Source organism: Mandrillus leucophaeus, unplaced genomic scaffold, assembly GCF_000951045.1.
Source record: "Mandrillus leucophaeus isolate KB7577 unplaced genomic scaffold, Mleu.le_1.0 Scaffold5, whole genome shotgun sequence".
In the NCBI taxonomy this organism is placed as follows: domain Eukaryota; kingdom Metazoa; phylum Chordata; class Mammalia; order Primates; family Cercopithecidae; genus Mandrillus; species Mandrillus leucophaeus.
The window spans coordinates 14,155,452-14,176,870 of NW_012105364.1; the positions used below are offsets into that span (position 1 = coordinate 14,155,452).

The following is a 21,419-nucleotide window of genomic DNA, read 5'->3' on the forward strand; positions in this document are numbered from 1 at the left end:
CAGCCTGTGTAACAGAATGAGACTGTCTAACAAAAAGAAAATGAAAAAGACAGGTGAGAAATATAAGGATGGCTTCCATGGTGATACCAAAGGTGAGAAGAAAAGAAGAACCCAAAGATACAGGTTTGGAGTTAGGAGGAGTTTTTGCTTAGGCATCCCAGAGAGAGGTGCCAGAATTAGCATCACTGTTTTAAAGGAATGGCTGAACAGTAATCAAGTGTTTGTAAATTAGAGGCTGCCTGATTCTCACAGTCAGTTGATAAGGTAATTATGAAAGGTTTTCTAATTAATAGAAGAAATTAGTTGTTAATAGACACTACAGTCTTCTGTTTTGTTAAAATGGGTGATTATGTTCAAAGAAGATAAAATAGATTTACTTTGAAAAAACAGGCAGGAGAGAGTGTCTATTTTCAGATTATTCTATTCAATGGATGCTAAAGACTGGAAAACCACTTTTAAATATGCACTATATTCGAACATTTGCCATTTCTGTGCCTCTCATTTAGTAAATAATAACTTTGTCAAACTTTACAATCACAGTTAAATGCTTAGTCTTGATTTTAATATTAGACCTGAGACATTTTCCATGGGTTTGCTCTTTTTCAAAAATTGTTTCTCTGTCTCAGTGAATAAAATTAAAGAGAAATAGAATGAAGACAGTAGGGCAGGGAAACATTTCTTTATCTTATTAATAAGAAAATGAATATTCTCTTTGTCCATTCTGAATTTAGAAAATTATTTTTTCTATATAATACTGAAATATTTAACAATTCATAAAAAACATAAGCATTTACATTAAAATACAACCTTAAATAGAGCCCTGTAATTTTTACCAGGAATCTTGTAAAATATGATGAATATACATGCATGAATATTAATACAAGAAAGACCACTCAACACTCAAATAGAAATGCAGCATTACATAAAATATAATAAATATCCAGGATATCAAATCAAACTGATCACTACTCTGATTTCGATTTTTCCAGTTAAGACTTTTACTAATATAATTTATTATAATAACCTTAAGAGTTAAGCATAACTAATGTGACAAGAGAATTCAATTAACCTTACTGCTGAAATAACACAATTTTTGATATTTTGTGACATATTTTAATCTACAACATATAAAACTATCATTTTAGCAAGAAATACACATCCATATAACTAACTGCTAAGTTAAATTCTCTTCGATGTCCAAAAAAATAGCGTTAGTAGTATGAGAAAAAAAAGAAGCTAATCTTATTTATGAGATAATTTTACTGCCTTAGTTCTTGGGCTTTGTCAATAAATGTTGTAATATAGATCATATAACTTAAGTACTGTATTTACAAAATTGAAACCTTTTAAACAAAATACTATACAAAACACTGTCTTTATACATTTAAAGGGTGCTTTTCTTTACAATGTATGAAATTGTATTTTTACCTCACTTTTTACCTCTACTTTTCCCACGTTTCAGGATCCTCCCCCCTAGTATCTCAGAGGTGGGTTTTTAACAGTTGAAACTGGTCTGTGATAAAAGTATGAATCTAAAGATCAAAGATTGCTATATACCTTATGGAGGGTTTTCCAGATTCTCCCAGTGAAAAGGCACTTAAAATCTAAATCATTCATTTTACTTTATACATATTGATTCTTTGTCACTAAACATCTGTAACGACCATTTTTTTAGGGATATTGTATCACTTAAGAAGATTCTTTTTTTGGAATCCTTTCTTTGGAAGTGCATGAAAGAGTAAGTCAGCACCCAATGCTTATGTTAACTTTTCAACATCTTCTGTCTACGCACAAGCAGTATGATTTCTTCAATTAAAATACTGAGAGAATAAATGAGATTCAGGTGAATGTCTCCTTATTGCTATAAGAGGTGTCTTTTAAAAATGACTAATGTTCACCCACCATTATTGAGTCCTGAAACTAAGTTCCATATTCAAGGATCTTATCCTGAGTGTGGCAGGGCTCCTGGCATGAGGGATCTTTCCTGTTATTTCTTGCTTAGGAAACAGATTATTTTCCTCGTATGTCAATATATATTCCCCAAATCACCAAAAGGTGAATATAAACCTTTTCAACATTAGAATCCCAAGAAATCCACACGATCAATGGGTTGATCAGATAAAGGAAAATATGTCGATCAGGTAAGGGAAACTCTCAGAGAGGTCCAAGGTTCTGGGGGTTCCACTGCAAAAGTCAACTTTACTAGCTGCACAGGGAGGGGCACCCTTCTGGTTGCAATGCCATTGTGTATTGCTGAGGCATCTTGTCCAAGGCTGGATGGAGTGGTTACTTGCAAGTGTGGACATCAGTCATGCTTTCACACCTCCTGCAACGGACATAGCAGCACCAGACGAACTTACACTCACACCTCTCCACGTGCCGGACCACGTGGGTGTTGTAACCTCGGCCACAGCAGAGGAGGTTGCAGCCATCTGCACCCTCTGATGTACGGTTGCATTCTCTGCCTTGTGTCCCTGGGATTCCCAGTTTCTTATCTTCTACACAGTAGTTGGGAGACTTATTAACATAGAGCAGATCATCCTTGTGGATTGGTATTTTCCTCTGATCTTTTTCTCTCCTGCGCATTTTCCTCTTTATTTTGTCTGATATTTGGATACTGTTTTCATATTTATCCTTCAACAAATGGCCAATCTTTTCAAAAGAAGACATGGTTTTCCAGCATGTTTTCACAGCACAGGAGCCGGAAACTCCGTGGCAGCGGCAGTCTACTGACATCAACTTGGCGACAGCCTGAAACCAACAGTAATCGTGTTCATCTATCAATCATAAAGTGTTTTACTCAACAACAGAAGCACAGTTAATCTAATCACTTAACTTTCTGGCTCTATTTCCTCTTGAATAAAAATGATGGTTTTGAACATAAATGATCTTTAAAATTGCGTAGGTTTCAAATGTTTTGTCCTTTTGTTTTTGTCCCAAATGTTTTGTCCAAATTTCTTGTCCCTTCAGAGCAAACCTTTCCAAGCTGTACTTAAAGTAGTGGACCAGACTAATATTATTGGAGATTATCTGCGATAACAAAAGGAAATGACTTCTATTTCTAATCCCCGTTCTAATTTTGAATGTGGTAGGATGCTCGTGCGTGCCTGTATGTTCCTGATACCATTCGACACCTTGTTACTCAGAATACAGCTCAGGGACCAGCAACACCAGCACCACTTGTGAGAAATGCAGACTCTCAGGCCCTACTCCAGACCTACAGAACCAAAAGCTGCACTTTAACAAGATTGTCATTAAAATTTGAAAAGCACTGAGAGAGAAGTTACCCTCAGCTCTCACGGTGCATAGAAACATCATGGAACTTTACAAATAACCAATGCTGAAACCTCTCAGATTCTGATTTCATTGGTTGGGCTGGGGGTGGGGTGTCCAGGCCATGGGACTTTCACAAAGCTGCTGAGATTATTTTAATGAGCATCCAGGGATGAGACCTATTGATTCAATTGAGAGTTCTCAAGTTTGATCACTATGAAAGTCAGTTACATACAAAGGGAGGGGTGGAGGTGGTGAACTATGCTATCCCCTGGTTCCAGGCCACATGAGAAACTATGACAAATCCGGTTTAGGTGGTCAAAAGGAGAAGGAGCTACAGTATGGTGGCTCCCCCCAGCAAATTCTCCTTTTCTGGAAAATTAATTCAAAACACATGCCCCATCCTTGATGAATCAGTAGCACTATCCTAGCATGGAAAAGGGGATAATGTTTATGTAATTTTTTCAATTATAAGTGCTAAGTTCAGTTGAAACAGATTAAGAAATTAAATGAAACTACATAGATTTGTAATAGTCCAATGCCTGGCACACACTATGGTCTAAATAAAAGCCCCTTTCTCTGAAAAAGAAGGTACAGTTAGAGTTGAGATAAACATTTCCAGTAAGGCTAAGGGTGCAAAAACAATATAGAGATTTCAAAAGTTTGGGGCTCTAATCTTTTACATACCAGGCTAGCCAGCATAGCTTCCTTCAATCCCCAGACGATGGCAGAACAGATTAATAAATCGTCAGGGCTAGCTGTGGAGTTGACGTTCTGTCAACATGCTGGGTAAAATGAAAGATGGATCCATCCATTCAATAACTTGGAAATTATGTATGTAATCTCACCAAAGAAAGGAAAAACCTCACAGTTTAAATTCCACTTACAATTCTTATCAAAACAATAAAATGACAGGGGTCTACACTTTGCTATTTTGTACCAAAGCTGACATTGACCTGTTTGCAGAATATTATGTTTTCAAACAAAGTTTAAAAATGTCTAAACTATCTAATGAGACAATATTACACACAAATAATAACATTTGCAACCTTAAATAAGAGCATATGGTATTGATTTATGCAATGCTTGATATTTCTTAGTAGTGCACATAAGCTTTTTTTTAATTCAGAAAACTAAGAAACCAATAGATGTATCTATTTCTTCTTAACCCAGGGCAAAAGGTGTCCTGCGATTGTATGACAGCAATTTATAAAGTATGACACAGAGGCGTGTTTCTTTAAATTTATGGCATTTCATATTCACAAAACCCTCAATTCTTTAAAATATTTCTGGGCAATAAAATGTTCAGATAAATGTGATCTGCCTACCTTTGTTCAAATTTTAAGCTCCCAAAGGTTACGAGGAAAATCTATCAGTGCTGGGTAATAACAAAACATAATTGTCCAAAGAACACTAAAAACATAACAATGTATGTTTCCATGTTTAAGTTGATCAGCCTTCTTTACAATCATCACTTAGTGATTTAAAGCTGTTTCTCCCCTGGATCATAACTGAGGAGCCAACTTTTTCTTTTATTAGTCACTTCAGACATCATGTAAGATGTTGCCAATTTGTACAGCATGAGGGACACAGTAGATGCTCATCAAATACTTATTGAATAATTGGTCCAGCTCGCTTGAACAGTTTTATCTCATCCTCTGTTGAATCAAGAGGGAGTAATAAAAACCACCTTCTTAAACACGTGTCACTGCTAAGAGGTTAATGGTATTGTTTTGAGCCGGCTGGGCTCTCTTTTTCAATTCCTTAGCTTTAGCCTCATCCACAATAGTGTTATTCCATGAAAGTTACGCACTACATCATGATGAAGGATCAAAAGAGAGACTGATTTTCACATTCAATTACATCACCTACTGAATTTGTATTGAAATTACGGAAAGGTTTCTCTCCTAGAAAATTAGCCTTTTTGAATACATACATGGAATTTATGATTTTTCAGTGATGACAATTTAAAGAATTTTATTCTATTACCTTTGAATTATAGGTGTCCCTAACAATAAACATAATAAAAGAAATAATATCTTTATTATATATGATATATATTATTTTTGTATCTTTGAACATCTATAGAGGTATATACATATTCTTAGAATATTTATAGATATATCTATCTATCTATCTATCTATATATATACATGTATTTTAGGACAGAAAGATAAATGAACTTCAAGGAAAAAAATATCAATAACCTGACCTGGAATTTAAAATATTATACCCCCATAATACTCCAAGGAAAGAACTTGGACAATCTGGAATTAGAATAAAGCAATGTAATCACCACGCAGAAATGATGAAATGCAAAATTCAAGGACAGATAAACACACACACATACACAAAGTTTAATTCTACAGAATTAGAATTCTGCTTCTCAGAGCACATTTTAATAAATATTTTATCTGATTCAGTTTTAGAGGAAGAAATTTGTTGCACATAGTAGCTAGTTAATAAGCAGTTACTTATTATTTCAATTTTACAGAAAAATAAAGTCTGGTTAAGACGTTTGTCTTACATGAGTAAAGCTGGTGATAAATAATATAAGGTATTTATATGCATCAGGATAATTTTAGTAGAATAAGGAAAAGTGAAAGTGGAAAATGCAAGTATATTTAAGGAAATTGCACGAATGTTCCCCCAAAAAGTGTATTCTGGAGATTTTCCTCCAGGATTCTTAATTAATGTTAAATAGCCATTCTGAATTACAGCGATATCACCATCATTTTCTGCTAACAGGAACATAAGAGAATAGCAAAGGAATGAGTGCTGTGTGGTTATGAGAAAATTCCTTTCTCTACTCTAGTTGAGTTGTTAAGGTTTATAACGATATTAACAGAGGAATGTTTTGTTAACTATTGCAAACAGATGTGCACATTTTGGTGGAATATTTTTAAACTATGTCAGAGCAATCAGGAGGGTAGCATTTAATCTACTGGATTCCTCGTGTAAGTTTTGGTTTGATAAATTTCTAATGAAGTGAAATAGGAAAGATGCATCATTAATACTTTATGTAAACATAGAAACCGCCTGAGAAGTGGTTTAAGAACTGATTGGTTCCACAATTTTGACTCAGAGGTAATGTGGCAGTTGGTGATTGTTTTTCAGTAAATTACTTTGTCTGAATTTTACAAAAATGGCCAGAAAATTGTTGTGGAACGTTTTGTGACTAACATTTCATTTTCTCAACTATCAGATGATCTAAGTTTTTATAAAAACTGCGACATGAGGTTGGATGGGTGTACGTAGGATTCCTGTTCCTCTGACCCATTTTGTCCCTTTTTGTCCAAAAATATATTCGAACCTACTGAAAAGCAAAACACTATGTGTTGTTCAACTACTTATAAATATTCTTGGAATAGGTCAATGAAAATTTGGGATTGCGCCCTTCCCACTTTGTTGAGTTACTCATCATAAAACAAATTATGGGGTAGAGAAACTTAAAAGTTTATGAGGTGGACATGGGAAGAATGGAAATATTTTAAGCACACCAAAAGAAATACCCATAAATATTCCAAGTCACATTATTCCCAGAAGTTCTGCCCCTGGAAGACATCACATCATTCTGTTAGCCAATCACCGTTCGGCAACATTATTCTTGGAGTCATAACTTTAGGAATGGTGTCAGAAACCAAGTGGGAATCAGAGTATTTAAGGTTAGCGGTTAGAAAATCATCTATCCTGCTCACAGTACTACTAAGCGCCAGTACCCACATTTCTCTGAATGCTTTCCTACATTTTGAGTTTGTGATTTTGAGGCTAAGAAAATCAACTCAATTGAATACAGACCTGGATTTGACTCAGAAGAATATGCCTATCAGATTAAAATCCTAATTGCCAGTGTTGAAAAAACTGACTTGATTGCTCGTCCATGTTAGACAATAGCCAGGAAACTTCCTTTACGTGTTTTTTTGTTTTTTTGTTTGTTTGTTTGTTTTTGCCACCAATAGAAAGAAAAATACAAAACTATGTGGAATTATAATACCTCATGAGAAAATAAAAACAACAACAAAAACACCAGCATAGTACCTACCAAATAACCAGGTAAATGTTTTCTAATATTTTAAGATTTCATCTAAACGTGAAACAATATGAACCAAAAATGAACAATGTGAAAAAATGATTCAGTAGAGAAAACTCAGAGATTTACATAAAATGTGCGTATATGCATAAATTGAATTGTTTTCAAGCTAGTTAGAATAATAGCAAGAACCTAGGTAATGTTAGAAAACTATTTTTGCCAGCAAAAATGGATTAAAATTAATGGTGAATAGGAAGTGTGTTTTTAATAAAATCAGAATATAAATAATAGTTTAAGATTAACATTAACAGTTACAGAGAGGAATATTACTACCTAATTTGAAAAACACACAGTATAAAATAAAACCAAATAGCTGCCGGATGTTACAATAAAAATATATTTTAGAATGCTTCAGGGTTTTTTATAGGTCCCAAGATGATTTTATTTAAGAGAATCAATCACAACATGAGTTTTTGTGTTCTAAATTTCTAGTTTATTAAAAATCTCTACCAAATTTACTTAAAGAATGGCTAAAGGAGATTTAAGGTCTATTGATAACAAACACTCATGTATTTGTTTCCTTGCTTTAAAAATATATTAATTTGAATAATCTTATCTCTAATTTTAACTCCAGAGTTTTAAGAACATATTTTTAAAATTAATATTCTAGAAATAATAAAAATTCCCTTACTGTATAATATTTATATTGAAGCAACGTCTCACTCATTTTTTTTTAAATGTAAAACCTTAAGAGTAAGAGACATGTGCATAACTATGGTGTTGGGCAAGAGTTATTCTAGTAAAATAAAGTAACTTTAAAATTTTTATAAACAAACATACGAAAAAGTTACATAGCTATTTACTGACATTCCTACTTTCTATTTTGCTATTTTGAATTAAATATTTAAATTGAATTAAAATTCAAATTTGAATTTGAAGTCTTACGGTGATATATTTACTGACTTTTCTGTTTTTGTATTTTAAATGGACTAAGTAAAGAAAACTGGAGGTAACTTGTAACTATTCTAAATAGGTTCTATTTATTCACTTTCCAAAAATGGGAAACAAATGCAACATACACTTTTAAGATTCCTAAGAGATATGGCAACTTGTTTTATTTATTACAGAAGAATGTGGCAAATTGCAATAATTACTTTTGGACCTTTATAGGTTATTGAATATTTACAAAAATATATGATACGTGCTAATATTCCTGTCCTGAAAAAGTTTATTACAATATAGAAAATATATATTCATATAAAAGATTTAGACTCTTTTAGAAAAGTCACTATGAATTGCCAACTAGGTCAATTATGTTGTAGAACTCAAACTTTATTGTGTCAACATTCACTAACGTGAATATGTATAAGTCAAATTTAGCTACAAGAATGATGCATTTTAAGAAAACAGTATAAAAATGTAGAATTCATAAAAGATGTCAATTACGTAGCAGTTCTTCAAATGTGCCTCCTCTGTATCTTTAAGATACCGATATTTTAAAGTATCTATAGGTTTAATGTATCTATAGCTTATTTATGCTTAGGAGTATTTATGAATTTTAAAAATTAACCTACATTGCTTTATAATAAAATAACTATTTCCCTTAAAAAAAAAAACTTTCCTTTACAAAAAATATTAGTTAAAGGTATGTATTCCCTAAGAATGTTTTCTAGAAAAAGGTAAGTACAAAACTGACAACATGGTTAGGAGCCATTGCCATCTACTAAAAAGTAGATTTTTTAAAACATAATAAAATTTCATCTTGGGGAAAATGAAATTTGACTCAGTCCTATTAGAAAGGCATACACTGTAGACCCTATTCTGGCTCCACGACTAAGGGGGTAGAACCAACGAACCCTACAGGCATTGTGCATCTATTATATTAAAATTAAAGTTTTAGAGATACACAGTATACAACCACAAACACATCCTATAACACGGTTTAACTCATATCAGAGAACCAAAATTGTGGTTAGTACATATTCATTAAAGAGTTAAAAAAAAAAAAAATATATATATATATAAAATACACATATGTAATATATATGCAAATGTGAATATATACACACACACACACACATGCATATTTATTTATTCTAATCAAAGCCTCCTATTCATCCTCTTACCAGAGAAGGAATTTTTCAATTGCTTACTATGGATGCTTTAATGCATATATATTTAGAAAGGATAATTTTCTACTGCTGTAGTCTTTTAAAAACAATATTAATTTCAGGATCCCACTTGAGGGCTGCCAGTGTTTGGTTTTTAAGTCATTTGGACAGTTTCATCCGGATGTGTAATCCTAGTTATTTACCTAAAGGCACCGAATTTTGATTATTCCATTTTCTAATACATACCTGCCTTCCAGCTTCATTGTTATGTAGGTTCATTGCTAATAGTACTTTGTTTTCTTTGCCCGTGGTGTTTCTGATGGGGAAATCTAGGAACTTTCTGCTGAACCACATGCCATACTGGACATCATCGGAGCAGCCCCCCCAGTGCCATCCTTCACTTGCTGAGCCGCCATTCTGCAAGGTGGTGTCACAGGAACACTCTGTCATGTTGCCTGCACTGCATGACCTGGTCACAGAATGCACCAGGCCTGCAGCCATCACAGCATAAATAAATGCTGTCTCTTTGGTGCCTAGAAAAAATATAAATTGCTAAATTAGAGACCCAGGCAACTCTCTGTTTATGTTCAGAACAAAGCCTCCTACTCATCATCTTACTAAACAAGTAATTTTTCAGTTGCTTACAATGGATGCTTTAACGAGTACACATTTAGAAAGGAAGATTTGCTCTTGTTCTAGTCTCTTAAAAAGCAATATTAATTTTCAGTATTCCACTTGAACAGATTGTCATATTCTACATGGTCATACATTATCCCTTTACCTTAAAATCATCTCTTTATTTTTTAAATTTGAAATGTATGTTTGCACCCAGTTTAGTGCATAGTTGACAGTCATAGCTCAGTAATACATGCTGAATTAAAAATTCTTTGCACAGATACTGTAAACGGTAATACAACACCCAAAGAAAACTACACTACTCTTCTTTTTAAATTTAAAATGTGCTCTCACAGAACACAAGCTGAACATTTTGGTGTGATTTATCTGCATAAATAATACGTGTCAGAATGAAAATTAAACTAAGGAAAGACCAAAGCAATTAGTAAACGGTGCGGTACACTTTCACATTAAAGATTAATCTCACATTAACATGAAACGGTTAAATATTTTATATAGTATTAGCTAGTCCTCTTACAGTCTTAAGGCAACGAAAGGTAAGATAATTAAAATATCACTAGCAAAAACACAATTCTATTAAAAATACTGCATATTGAAAATGATGCATTTAGCACACCTGCAGTAGAGTTTGAGCTAAAATCTTTGAAAATTAAAGTCCATTTAAATATTAATAAAGTGGACTAGAAGGGAATCAGCAGGCGACTTTTTTTTTTTCTTTCCAGATGTTTAGTTTGGAGTAGAAACAGTTTCATGCCCGTTGTCCAATAAACCTTTTCAACAGCTGATGCATTTCAGCAACTGTGAAGAACACATCTATTTTCTCTTTATTTCTTTCTCTTTCTCTCTCTCTCTCTCTTTTTTTTTTTTTTTTCTCTCTCTCTACGGGGGCCAGGGCTCCTTCGGAAGGGCGTGACGGCCAAAACGCCGCGGGGGAGGTGCGCAGCTCGGCGGGGGTGCGCGCAGGGACTCCGTGGAGAAGGGTCAAAGGCGGAGGGGGAACGGAAATGAACATGAAAAACAACAGCGCATCTTTCAGCGCCCCAGTCCGAACATTCTTTGGATCTGCTGATATTCCAGGAACAATCCTGGCTCCCTGTACCTTTATCCATACCAAGTCACTACGCACGTGGAAGTAGAACTTTGTTTTCCTGCAGCTTCCCGCGCCGCGGGAGTGTGCCGAGGAGGAAAGAGATGAAAGGCCAAAGAAACGAGGAGCGCACAAGTGGTCCTGCTCAGGTTAGCCGCACGTTGGGTGGTCACGGACAGTCGCTTTAAAAATCACCATTATTCTGTCAACTCGGTGCTCATAGGAGCCAATAAAGGTGGGGCTTCGCTGCAATTAGCCACTTGTCCAGGACTTGGTGCGCAGCGGAGTTGGTTAAATCAAAGCAGATGCGGCAGCCGCATTCCCCGCTGCCGACATCATGTTTCTCCAGCTGGTCACCCACGTAGGGGGGCGCTACGGGGTCCGAGGGGGTCGGCGGGCTAGGAGAATTAGAGGTTTTTTTCCGACTCTGGCGGGGCACCGCAGGAAAGAGGAAGAGCTCCAGCCCCGAGCGCTCCGCTCTGGACCTGGGGAGTCACCTCCCTCCAAGCTCGCACCTGCTCCCCAGGTCTGGCCTCTGTAGCTCTCAATCCCCGTGCACTAAAGGGCCTCTTTTGGAACTTAGAGAGCTACAGGACCATATAGCACTATTTACTTTATTTGGAGGCACCGGTGGAGGAGTTGTCGCCTTCCGTCCCCCAACAACCCCTAAGGTCCCAGGACTCACCGCTGCTCAGCTCGTAGCCAAAGAGGGGGCTGGCGCCCATCGGGGCGGTGGTGGCAGCAGCGGTGATCATGCAGTTCCATCTCTCGTGTCTGAACTGACTCCTGCACTCCTGAATGCCCAGCCGGGCGCCCTCTCGGATGCTCGGCAGCAGGTACGGCTTCCTCTTGCACAGCTCCTTCTGGCGGCTGTTCAGCGGCAAATTGGCGCAGCCCAGCTTCTCTGGAACCCCGAAGGAGGCAATGCCCAACCACCTGTAAGACACGGCCGCCCGCAGAGTAAGCCGCTCCCCAATCCCAGATGTTTTCCGAAAAATTAGGTCACTCGTCCGAGGGTCCCCGCCCTTCTCCCCCAGCCTCAGTTGAAAGTTCCCTAGGATTGGGCACCCCTTTTGTCACCTACCCGATGCGTCCCTGCTACCTTCATACTCACATCCAGTTTCCTTGGGCTCCGTAGGGGAACAGCACGAGCAAGGCTGCCCACAGCGCGCACAGGCGGGCCAGTCCCAGGAGCGCCGCCCTGTCCATGGCCCCCGCATGGAGTCCCCGAGACCAGCCGCTCCTCTTTTGCACCCCCTCCCCAGAGGCCCTTCGGGCCGCAGGTCAGTTGTCCAGCACCAAGTTATCCCTCGCCCTCTTCCTCCTTGCATACAACATTAAAAGCCAGCAGTCATAGGGGCTCTCAGCAGCTTCGCCCTCGTTTGCAGGGAGCTGTAGGAGAGGTGGAGAGAGCAGCTTTGGGGCTTTCCTCCTGCGCAGAGGTGGAGATGTGCAGGAGATGCGCGAGCGCCCCTCGCATTCCTAGGTGAGAAACTTCTGTTGATGTATCCGCGTCTCCATCGCCCCCGGCCTCTCCTCCCATCTCCTCCCCCTGGCCGAGCCTGGCGCCTGATTGGCTGAGCAGCGGCCCCGCATCTCATCATCTCGGGACCTGAGGCTCTCATTGGTGGAGAGCGGCTCCGCGGGGGGCGCCCCGGCCCAGGCCTCAGGGACAGCGTGTCCAGACCCGGGTGTGTCATGACCTTTCCTGCAGTCACAGTCTCCTTAGAGCGGGTAGTTGTGGGGTTGATTCAACCCGAAGACTGACAGGATGCTTCTGTCTTAGCAACCTTGAGGGAAAGCGTGGGTTTGATGAGTCCCACCCATCCCACCAACATCTGGGTTACCCTCTGGGTGTAGTGGCTGGAAAATGTCACTGCCCTTCTTTTTTTCTTCTCCTTCACCTCATAGGAGAATAATCTTTTTGAGTCAGAGTTGGTACCAAACAAATTGACCTTCCAGTCCCCTGCTTGAGGTCCCACTGTCAGGAGACTTTAGAGAGTGGGTGAAGTGCTGTCAGACTTACAATCACTGTCATTTATGTATGCATTTATTTTGAGCCAAAGAGAAGATTCCAGTCTAGCATCTCATCTGCCATATTTAAGTCGTGCTCTGTGATTTCCTTTTCCCTGTTTGTCTTATTTCCTGCCGTCCCTGAGAACGCTATAAGTCCCCTGCAGAAGATGGGGACAAAGAAAGTGAGAGCTGTCTGGAGAGTTCTAGAGTACATGAGAGATGTGCTCTGACCTTTTTCTCCAGTCCTACCTTACGATTCTCACGGTGGGAGGGTGCCCGCCCTTCTCCCCAAGCCTCAGTTGAAAGTTCCCTAGGATTGGGCACCGCTTTTGCCACCTACCCGATGCGGCCCTGCAGGGCAGGGCTATACATGGAAGACACATTTTTAAAAACGTACTTATTAAACACGTGCTGTGTGCCTAGTCCTGTGGGAATTTATAAAGACAAGATCTCTTCCCGCAACTGTGCAAATAAACCACACACAAGTGTAAAAGAAAATAAGTTTAGATGATCAGTAAGGGAGATTAAAGAATCTAGCAGGGTACCACTCCCTGGAGCCAAAGATAGTTCAGAAGCAGGAAGCCTTCTAGTGACTGGCAGATTTGGAAGGTTAGTTAGTCAGTGTTTGATAGGATGGAAGGTCTCCCAGAGTTATCTGAAGGCAAGGGCAACATGTTTAGCTGTGGTATTAGAAAAGCCTACCTCACCTAATCAGACACAAGAAATGTTTCTAAGAAGTGTTATCTGTCCTTAGAGATCTTTTGAAGTGTTAATACATTCCTATGGTGGATGTATCAGTTCATTGGGTGCCAAAAGCCAAAATTACTTAAATAAAGGATTTGGGGTGAGGTGCAGCGGCTCACACCTGTAATCCCAGCAATTTGGAGGCCAAGGTGGGCGGATCACCTGAGGTCAGGAGTTCAAGACCAGCATGGCCAACGTGGTGAAACCCTGTCCCTACTAAAAATACAAAATTAGCTGGGTGTGGTGGTGCACACCTGTAATCCCAGCTACTCGGGACGCTAAGACAGGATAATTGCTTGAAACCAGGAGGTGGAGGTTGCAGTGAGCTGAGATAGTGCCACTGCACTCCAGCCTATGGCGCAGAGTGAGACTCTGACTCGAAAAAAAAAACAAAAAACAAAAAACAAAAACAGGATTTGATAACATTAGCTGCTTATCTCCTATATCAAATAGCCTAGAACAATAAAAGCTCACTGAAATTTTCATCCTATCCCACTCACTTCCTTATCCAACAAATGTGTATTGAGTGTACACTATGTACCAGGTTCTAAAGCCACATTTTAAAGAGTCAAGGAGTCAAGTTGATGATAGGATAGAGATACTAATCCAGAAATATTTTGGCTAATGGCTAGTGGCCTCTCTGAAAGTCAGAGCCTTCATCCCAGCTCGCTTTATTCTGTGAGCTTCTCCAAGAGGGACCATGGTGGATTCATTGCTGTACCACTACCATTGGGCCTAGTACATGAGATCCTTTTTTGAACACAATTTTTTAAGTGGATTAACTATGAGAAACATCCTGAGCGATATGTAAGACGCCTAAATGCTGGAACTAGAGTATTTACTTCATTTCAAGGGGAGTTGGAAGTAGGGAGGCAATCTTGGGGTTGGGAGTGCTGGGCAATATCCATACCTTAGGCTGATTTTAGGGCCAACAGTGGTAGATGCTTTAAAGAGGTGTTTGATTTTTCAAAAAATCAAAAATATATATTGAGTCTCCATTGTGTGTTAGAAAGTGGGGATAGCACTTACATGATTGTGGAATTCACAGTCTACTTGGCAAGACAGACAAGGGAGTAGGCAGCTAAAATACAGTGAAATAAATGTATGAGGTAGAGTGTGCTGTGAACACACAAAGGAAGATTACGTATTTCATTCTTGGGGATCAGAGTGGGAAGGAGACACTTGAATGTTACCTTCATTATTTTTCTGGGCGCCATCTAGGCATCCAGATAAAGTCTTTGGGGTGCACTCAGAGGGTATTCTGTCCTTAGAGTCCGAGACCACTGTGTCAAACATTTTCAAACACAAGACACAATTTTAGGGCCTGAGTGGTCTTGCACCTTTTTTGTATGGGCTAGAGCCTTAGGGATCATTCTGTCTGTGTCTCCAAAGCAAAGGAGGCATATTTCTAGGAGCTGACCCAGCTGAAGAAGCAGACTTTTCATTCCATGAACAGCCATTTGAAGGATAATTTCGTTCCAGGCATTGTGAACTTTCATGTTCTGAGAGCTGCCATACGCCCCCAAATCCCTCTTACTCTTTACTCTCTTTGTCTCTCTGTCTCTGTCTCATTCTCCATCTTTCTCTAAACAAAATTGACACTCACTTTACAGATGAGGAAATTAATTTGGGGAGATTAAGAAACTTGCTCAAGGTTACTCAGCTAATAAGTAGTAGGGTAAAAAATAAAAACAAACAAAACAACAACAAAAAAACCCAATCTACCTTTAGAGGACCCTCCATTTTTTTTTTTTTAATTATTTTTTTAGATGAGGTATCACTCTGTTGCCCAGGCTGGAGTATAGTGGCTCTATCATGGCTCACTGCAGCCTCAACTCCCAGGCACAAGCGATCCTCCCCCCTCAGCCTCCCATGCAGCTGGGACTACAAGTGTGCACCATTATATTCAGCTAAATTTTTCATTTTGTGTAGAGACAGGGGTCTCACTATGTTGCCCCGACTGGTCTCAAATTCCTGGCTCAAGCAATCCTCCTGCCTCAGCCTCCCAAAGTGCTGGGATTATAGGCAGGATCCATGGCACCTGGCCAAGACCCTGTTTTTTTCACTACAACATACTGCTGCATAACCTAATTCAAAACATATACACGTGTGTGTGTGTGTGTGTGTGTGTGTGTAGAGAGAGATGTTAGGTGTTACATATATATAAATTTTTTTTCCCCGATCAAATCCCAAAATCTTAAAACTCAGATTATCGGGTCTTTGGGTCAAAATTTTACTGGTGTCTATGGTTCCTTACATCACATTTCACAGATCTCTCCATTGAAACATTTAAAAAGTTGTTTTGTTCTCCGAAAATAAACAAAACCCACTCTAGGGAGGTCTTTTGAGAAGCCCCCGTGAAGATGGTCTCCCTGAGGCAAGCGGTGAGCTGCATGGGTGCCTTTCCATCTTTCTAGCTTTGCCCTCTGTGGTTTTTGCAGGCTGAGAGGGGCAGTGGAAAGAGCACTGGGCTAAGTTGGGTAACCGGGGCTCCTGTCAGCAGGTGATGATCGTGTACTATTCATTTCAACTTTGAGTCTCAGTTTTTTCATTTGTAAAATTATCAAAATTTCTTTTTCAGATCTGAATCTCTTACTGGAGCAGCCATAGGGCTGGAGGGAGGAGAGTGGTACGTGTGTGTGTGTGTGTTTGTGTTTGCACATGGTGAGGAGGGGGAAACTGCATTTGCTAGGGGACTGCAGGAGGAGGAAACCCTAGCCATTGGCAGGACCTTGTCTACCCGAAAGATGGTTCAGTCTGCAAGGTGGCATAGCCAGGGTTTTTTGGCCTCCATCTTGTATTAATATCTCCAGCTTCACTGTTGCTTCTGGATTTCAAGGAAAATGAATCTATTTTAATTGCAGAAATCATTTAAAATGGTTGAATTTTACAATATAATCTTGTCAGATCATATGAAATTTTATTTGGAGAATGTAAGAAGTTACGGATATTTTATCCTGACATATGAAAATGAGGGACTCTTTCATAATTGAATTTATGTCTATTAATATAAAGCATTCAACTCTACTCTCATTGGAGGGGATTATGCTGTCTATTTAGACTTGATGAATGAAGTAAAAGGTCAGTTACAAACATGTATACAATTGCATATTTCAAATTGTTTATTTCTTTCGCAGCAAGCAGGAGCTTCTTTACCTATTTATTATATTTTGTTTTGTGACTGAAGAGAGGACAAAATATTCACTGACCAATAGAATGTGAGACCTGAGGTTTACTGTACTATATAAACTTTTTAAGCTTCTAGTGTCCATATGTATAAAATGTTGTGAAGATCTTATTATTAGTCATTTAATAAACACATAAATGAAAGCTAATATTATGTCATTTCATGATCTGAGCCCAGCTGCCTAGATTTTGACTAGTGATGTTAAGAAATCACCACGTGACTGCAAGTTTGCATTGGTTACTGAAGCACCTGTAGTCTCTGGATTCCACACAGAGGGCATATACTTAAACTCGTTTTCCTAGCCGGAGATAAGGTGCTCTGAGCTGTATTCTGGAAAAAGGAATTAGGGAGGGGAGAGCCAGATTTCAAGCATATTCATTTCACTCAAAAGAGCTCTCTCAAGATGCTGAATCTGTGACTGTTGTCATCTCCAATCAGCTGAGCCAACTGAACCTGATAAGTAGCTAGACAGCAATAAATCCCATCTTCCGCCGAAGACAGTTGTAGATTACTAGTTGTAGAAAACAGGGGAGCCTCTTCCTTCTGATAGTTTTCTCTCAGTCCCTGGGAAACTCAGCAAAAAATGTCTGCCTGCAGAGATATGCCTTGGACTCTGCCTCTGGCAGCCCATCAGAGGACGAGACTTCTAAGGGCCCTGTTGTAAGAATTTCTGCTGCAGATCACAGAGACTTATGTGCTGGAAACTGATACCAGAAGCACCCCAGCTGGTCTTAACTCCCATGATAGAACAGAAGACCAGAGGTGACTTTTTACATAACTGGGTCCCCATCCATTCTATTTTAAATTCCACCTGGATGCTACAAGTGTGGAACAGAGCACAGGCTTGTGGCCACTGGCTCTCAGAAGGGGGTGGAGAATGGCATTCTGGATAGCCTGCTGTCCTTTAGTGGCCAGAAAAACCCGCAGGAATGACAGACTTGGAGAAACAGAGGAGACACCAGTGATAGTCCCAGGAGAAAGAGCAGGAGTTGGAAAGGGATGATGCTTTGCTTTTTAAATTTCCACAACCACAAAAGTTAAAAGTTTTTTGTTTACTCATCCTAGCAATTAAGGTTGAAGAAGCCTTGTAAAGTGTTAGTAGAAAGTGACTTATCTCTTACCAGCATTTCCCCAGCAATCCTTAAAAAACTTAAAATAAAAAAGAGGGTACATCAAGATTTTTTAAAGTGATATTTTGTAGGAATTATGCAATCTTTTTGGAATAAGGGAATAAAAGTAAAAACATTCCTTGACAAATAAGAGTGGTCACTTCATTCAGAGGGTGAAAGTAAGTAAAATGCACAAAGCTGGAATATATTGGTTGTTTTGATTCTTTAAATACTTTTTCCCAGTAATTTTTTTCCAAATAAAGCAACTTCATTAACTAATGAGTGATTTTAATGTTGTCAAGAAAATTAAGAATCTGGCATTTACATTGCTTAGAGTAATATTTATGGAGTAATCACTAGGCTGCCTATAATTGTAAAAACAAATTTGCCCTTCTTGTAGGATTTTCCTAACAAAGAATAATTAAAATTTCAAGGGGGCCAGGTGTGGCGGCTCACTCCTGTAATCCCTCACGTTGGGAGGCCGAAGTAGGAGGATCACTTGAGCCCAAGAGTTTGAGACCAGCCTGTGCAACATAGGGAGACTCCGTCTCAACAAATAATTTCAAAATTAGCTGGATGTGTTGGTGTGCACCTCTGGTCTCAGCTACTCAGAAGGATGAGGCAGCAGGAAGATCGCCTGAGCCCTGGAGGTCAAGGCAGCAGAGAGTCCTGTTTGCATCATTGCATTCCAGCTTGGGTGATAGAGTGAGATCCAATCTCAAAAACAAACAAACAACCAGCTTCAAGAGAAAAGCCATTTAGAATTGACTGCAGCTCTCCTATTCTGTTCGTTGTTCTGCAAAATTATAGTCAATGTCATGTCATAAATGTTTTTCAGGCGACAAATGCCAATCAAAAGTAAGCAATTGCTGATACTGCTTTTGTATCCAAAGTCATTGTTAGAATGTCTAACCATTGATTACTGTCCTCATTATGAGTGGGAGCAAGTTGAGATGGAGGCTTTTAAGTCTGGCCAAGCAACAAATGCCATTTCGTGTTTACTTATATCTCGGTGTTCACATTTAAACTTGACCTTAATATTTTCCTCCCTAAAATCTTTAATAATTTATTTACTCCTCCATCAGTTTTAAACCCTTTGGTTTGACTTCTGAAATCCTTTATTCAGAATTTGTCCATAACTGTCATTTCTGATAAAATTCACTCTATATCCTTGAACTCATTCTTTCTAAGCAAGAAACCTTCTGTCGTCCCTTTTCCATAAGCAGGACCTGCATATTTGTCTTTCGATTTCTTGAGAAACACTGCCTCTATGCCTAGAAATTTCTTTTCTCTCCTTCCACATACTCAAACCTATCTACCCATCTTCTAGGTCATACCACTTTAGGAGTTAACCATGTTAACATCTCTCTCTGCCCAATTCCTATATCACCTGAGGTCCCTACCACAATACTTATCACTTAATTTACTTTTGCTAATGGTCTAATGTACCTCAGTTGTCAGTCACCAATTAGATTATAAAACATCTTTTTAAAAATTATGCTTTAAGTTCTGGGATATGTGTGCAGAACGGGCAGGTTTGTTACATAGGTATACACGTGCCACGGTAGTTTGCTGCACCCATCAACCCATCATCTACATTAGGTATTTCTCCTAATGCTCTCCCTCCCCTTACTCCCAAACCCCCATGACAGGCCCGGTGTATGATGTTCCCCTCCCTGTGTCCATGTGTTCTCATTGTTCAAGTCCCACTTATGAGTGAGAACATGTGGTGTTTGGTTTTCTGTTCTTGTGTTAGTTTGCTGAGAATGATGGTTTCCAGCTTCATCCATGTCCCTGAAAAGGACACTAACTCATCCGTTTTTATGGCTGCATAGTATTCCATGGGGTGTTTGTGCCACATTTTCTTTATCTGGTCTGTCATTGATGGGCATTTGGGTTGGTCTGCATAGTACTCCATCGTGTGTATGTGCCACATTTTCTTTATCCAGTCTATCATTGATAGGCATTTGGATTGGTTCCAAGTCTTTGCTATTGTAAACAGTGCAGCAAAAAACATACATGTGCATGTGTCTTTATAGCAGCATGATTTATAATCCTTTAGGTGTATACCCAGTAATGGGATTGCTGGGTCACATGGTATTTCTGGTTCTAGATCCTTGAGGAATTGCCACACTGTCTTCCACGATGGTTGAACTAATTTATACTCCCACCAACAGTGTAAAAGCATTCCTATTTCTCCACATCCTCTCCAGTATCTGTTGTTTCCTTTATCTGTTGAGTCTTTAATGATTTCTATTCTAACTAGCATGAGCTGGTATCTCATTGTAGTTTTGATTTGCATTTCTCTAATGACCAGTGATAATGAGCTTTTTTTCATATGTTTGTTGGCCACATAAATGTCTTCTTTTGAAAAGTGTCTGTTCATATCCGTTGCTGACCTTTTGATGGGATTGTTTGTTTTTTTCTTGTAAATTTGTTTAAGCTCCTCATAGATTCTGGATATTAGCCCTTTGTCAGATGGATAGATTGCAAAAATTTACTCCCATTCTGTAGGTTGCCTGTTTACTCTGATGATAGTTTCTTTGGTTGCGCAGAAGCTCTTTCGTTTAATTAGATCCCATTTGTCAATTTTGGCTTTTGTTGCCGTTGCTTTTTGTGTTTTATTCATGAAGTCTTTGCCCATGCCTATGTCCTTAATAGTATTGCCTAGGTTTTCTTCTAGGATTTTTATGGTGTTAGGTCTTACGTTTAAGTCTTTAATCCATCTTGAGTTAATTTTTGTATAAGGTGTAAGGAAGGAGTGCAGTTTCAGTTTTCTGCATATGGCTAGCCAGGTTTCCCAACACCGTTTATGAAATAGGGAATCCTTTCCCCATTGCTTGTTTTTGTTAGGTTTGTCGAAGATCAGATGGTTGTAGATGTGTGGTGTTATTTCTGAGGCCTCTGTTTTGTTCCATCAGCCTATATAACTGATAAAACATCTTTAAATCAAGGAGTACGAATAATTCTTTTGCAACTCCTATTGCCTACCATAGGGCTAGCCGAATGCATAGTAGACATTCAATAATGGTTGAATGGTGGTTGTTTTAAACAGACGAGGAATCTCTTACAAGAATAGTGGAATCAATGAAGCATTAAGTTGAGATCTGTCAGCATTGACATAATCTACTAATTTACCACTTCTCAACTGGAAATTTGTCATGACTTCTACCTACTACATTACATTAGTATGTGCCATGTGATTTACACAAGTTCCAAGCGGACC

The 21,419-nt window shown here is 38.7% G+C and overlaps 1 protein-coding gene across 2 annotated transcripts; it reads right to left on the reverse strand.

The window, feature by feature from the left end:
- Positions 1-534: 534 nt before the first annotated feature.
- On the reverse strand, positions 535-16,341 carry WNT16 (wingless-type MMTV integration site family, member 16). Of its 2 annotated transcripts, none has more exons than XM_011995974.1 (4): positions 16,228-16,341; positions 11,823-12,073; positions 9,661-9,947; positions 535-2,751 (listed from the first exon to the last, which is right to left on the reverse strand). In XM_011995974.1, the coding sequence occupies exons 1-4, from the start codon at positions 16,290-16,292 to the stop codon at positions 2,287-2,289; spliced, it is 1,068 nt and encodes a 355-aa protein (XP_011851364.1). In that variant the 5' UTR covers positions 16,293-16,341; the 3' UTR covers positions 535-2,286. The 2 variants fall into 2 exon arrangements, with proteins under 2 accessions (XP_011851364.1, XP_011851363.1); XM_011995973.1 differs by lacking the exon at positions 16,228-16,341 and adding an exon at positions 12,252-12,636.
- Between the last annotated feature and the right edge of the window lie 5,078 nt (positions 16,342-21,419).

Excerpts from the sequence above, each read along its gene's own strand:
- WNT16 (XM_011995973.1), bottom strand. The coding sequence starts at position 12,346 with ATGGACAGGGCGGCGCTCCTGGGACTGGCCCGCCTGTGCGCGCTGTGG. Across the intron at positions 12,074-12,251 it reads GGAGCCCAAGGAAACTGGAT|GTGGTTGGGCATTGCCTCCT; the intron begins GTGAGTATGAAG and ends CGTGTCTTACAG. Across the intron at positions 2,752-9,660 it reads ACAATGAAGCTGGAAGGCAG|GCTGTCGCCAAGTTGATGTC; the intron begins GTATGTATTAGA and ends TGTTGGTTTCAG.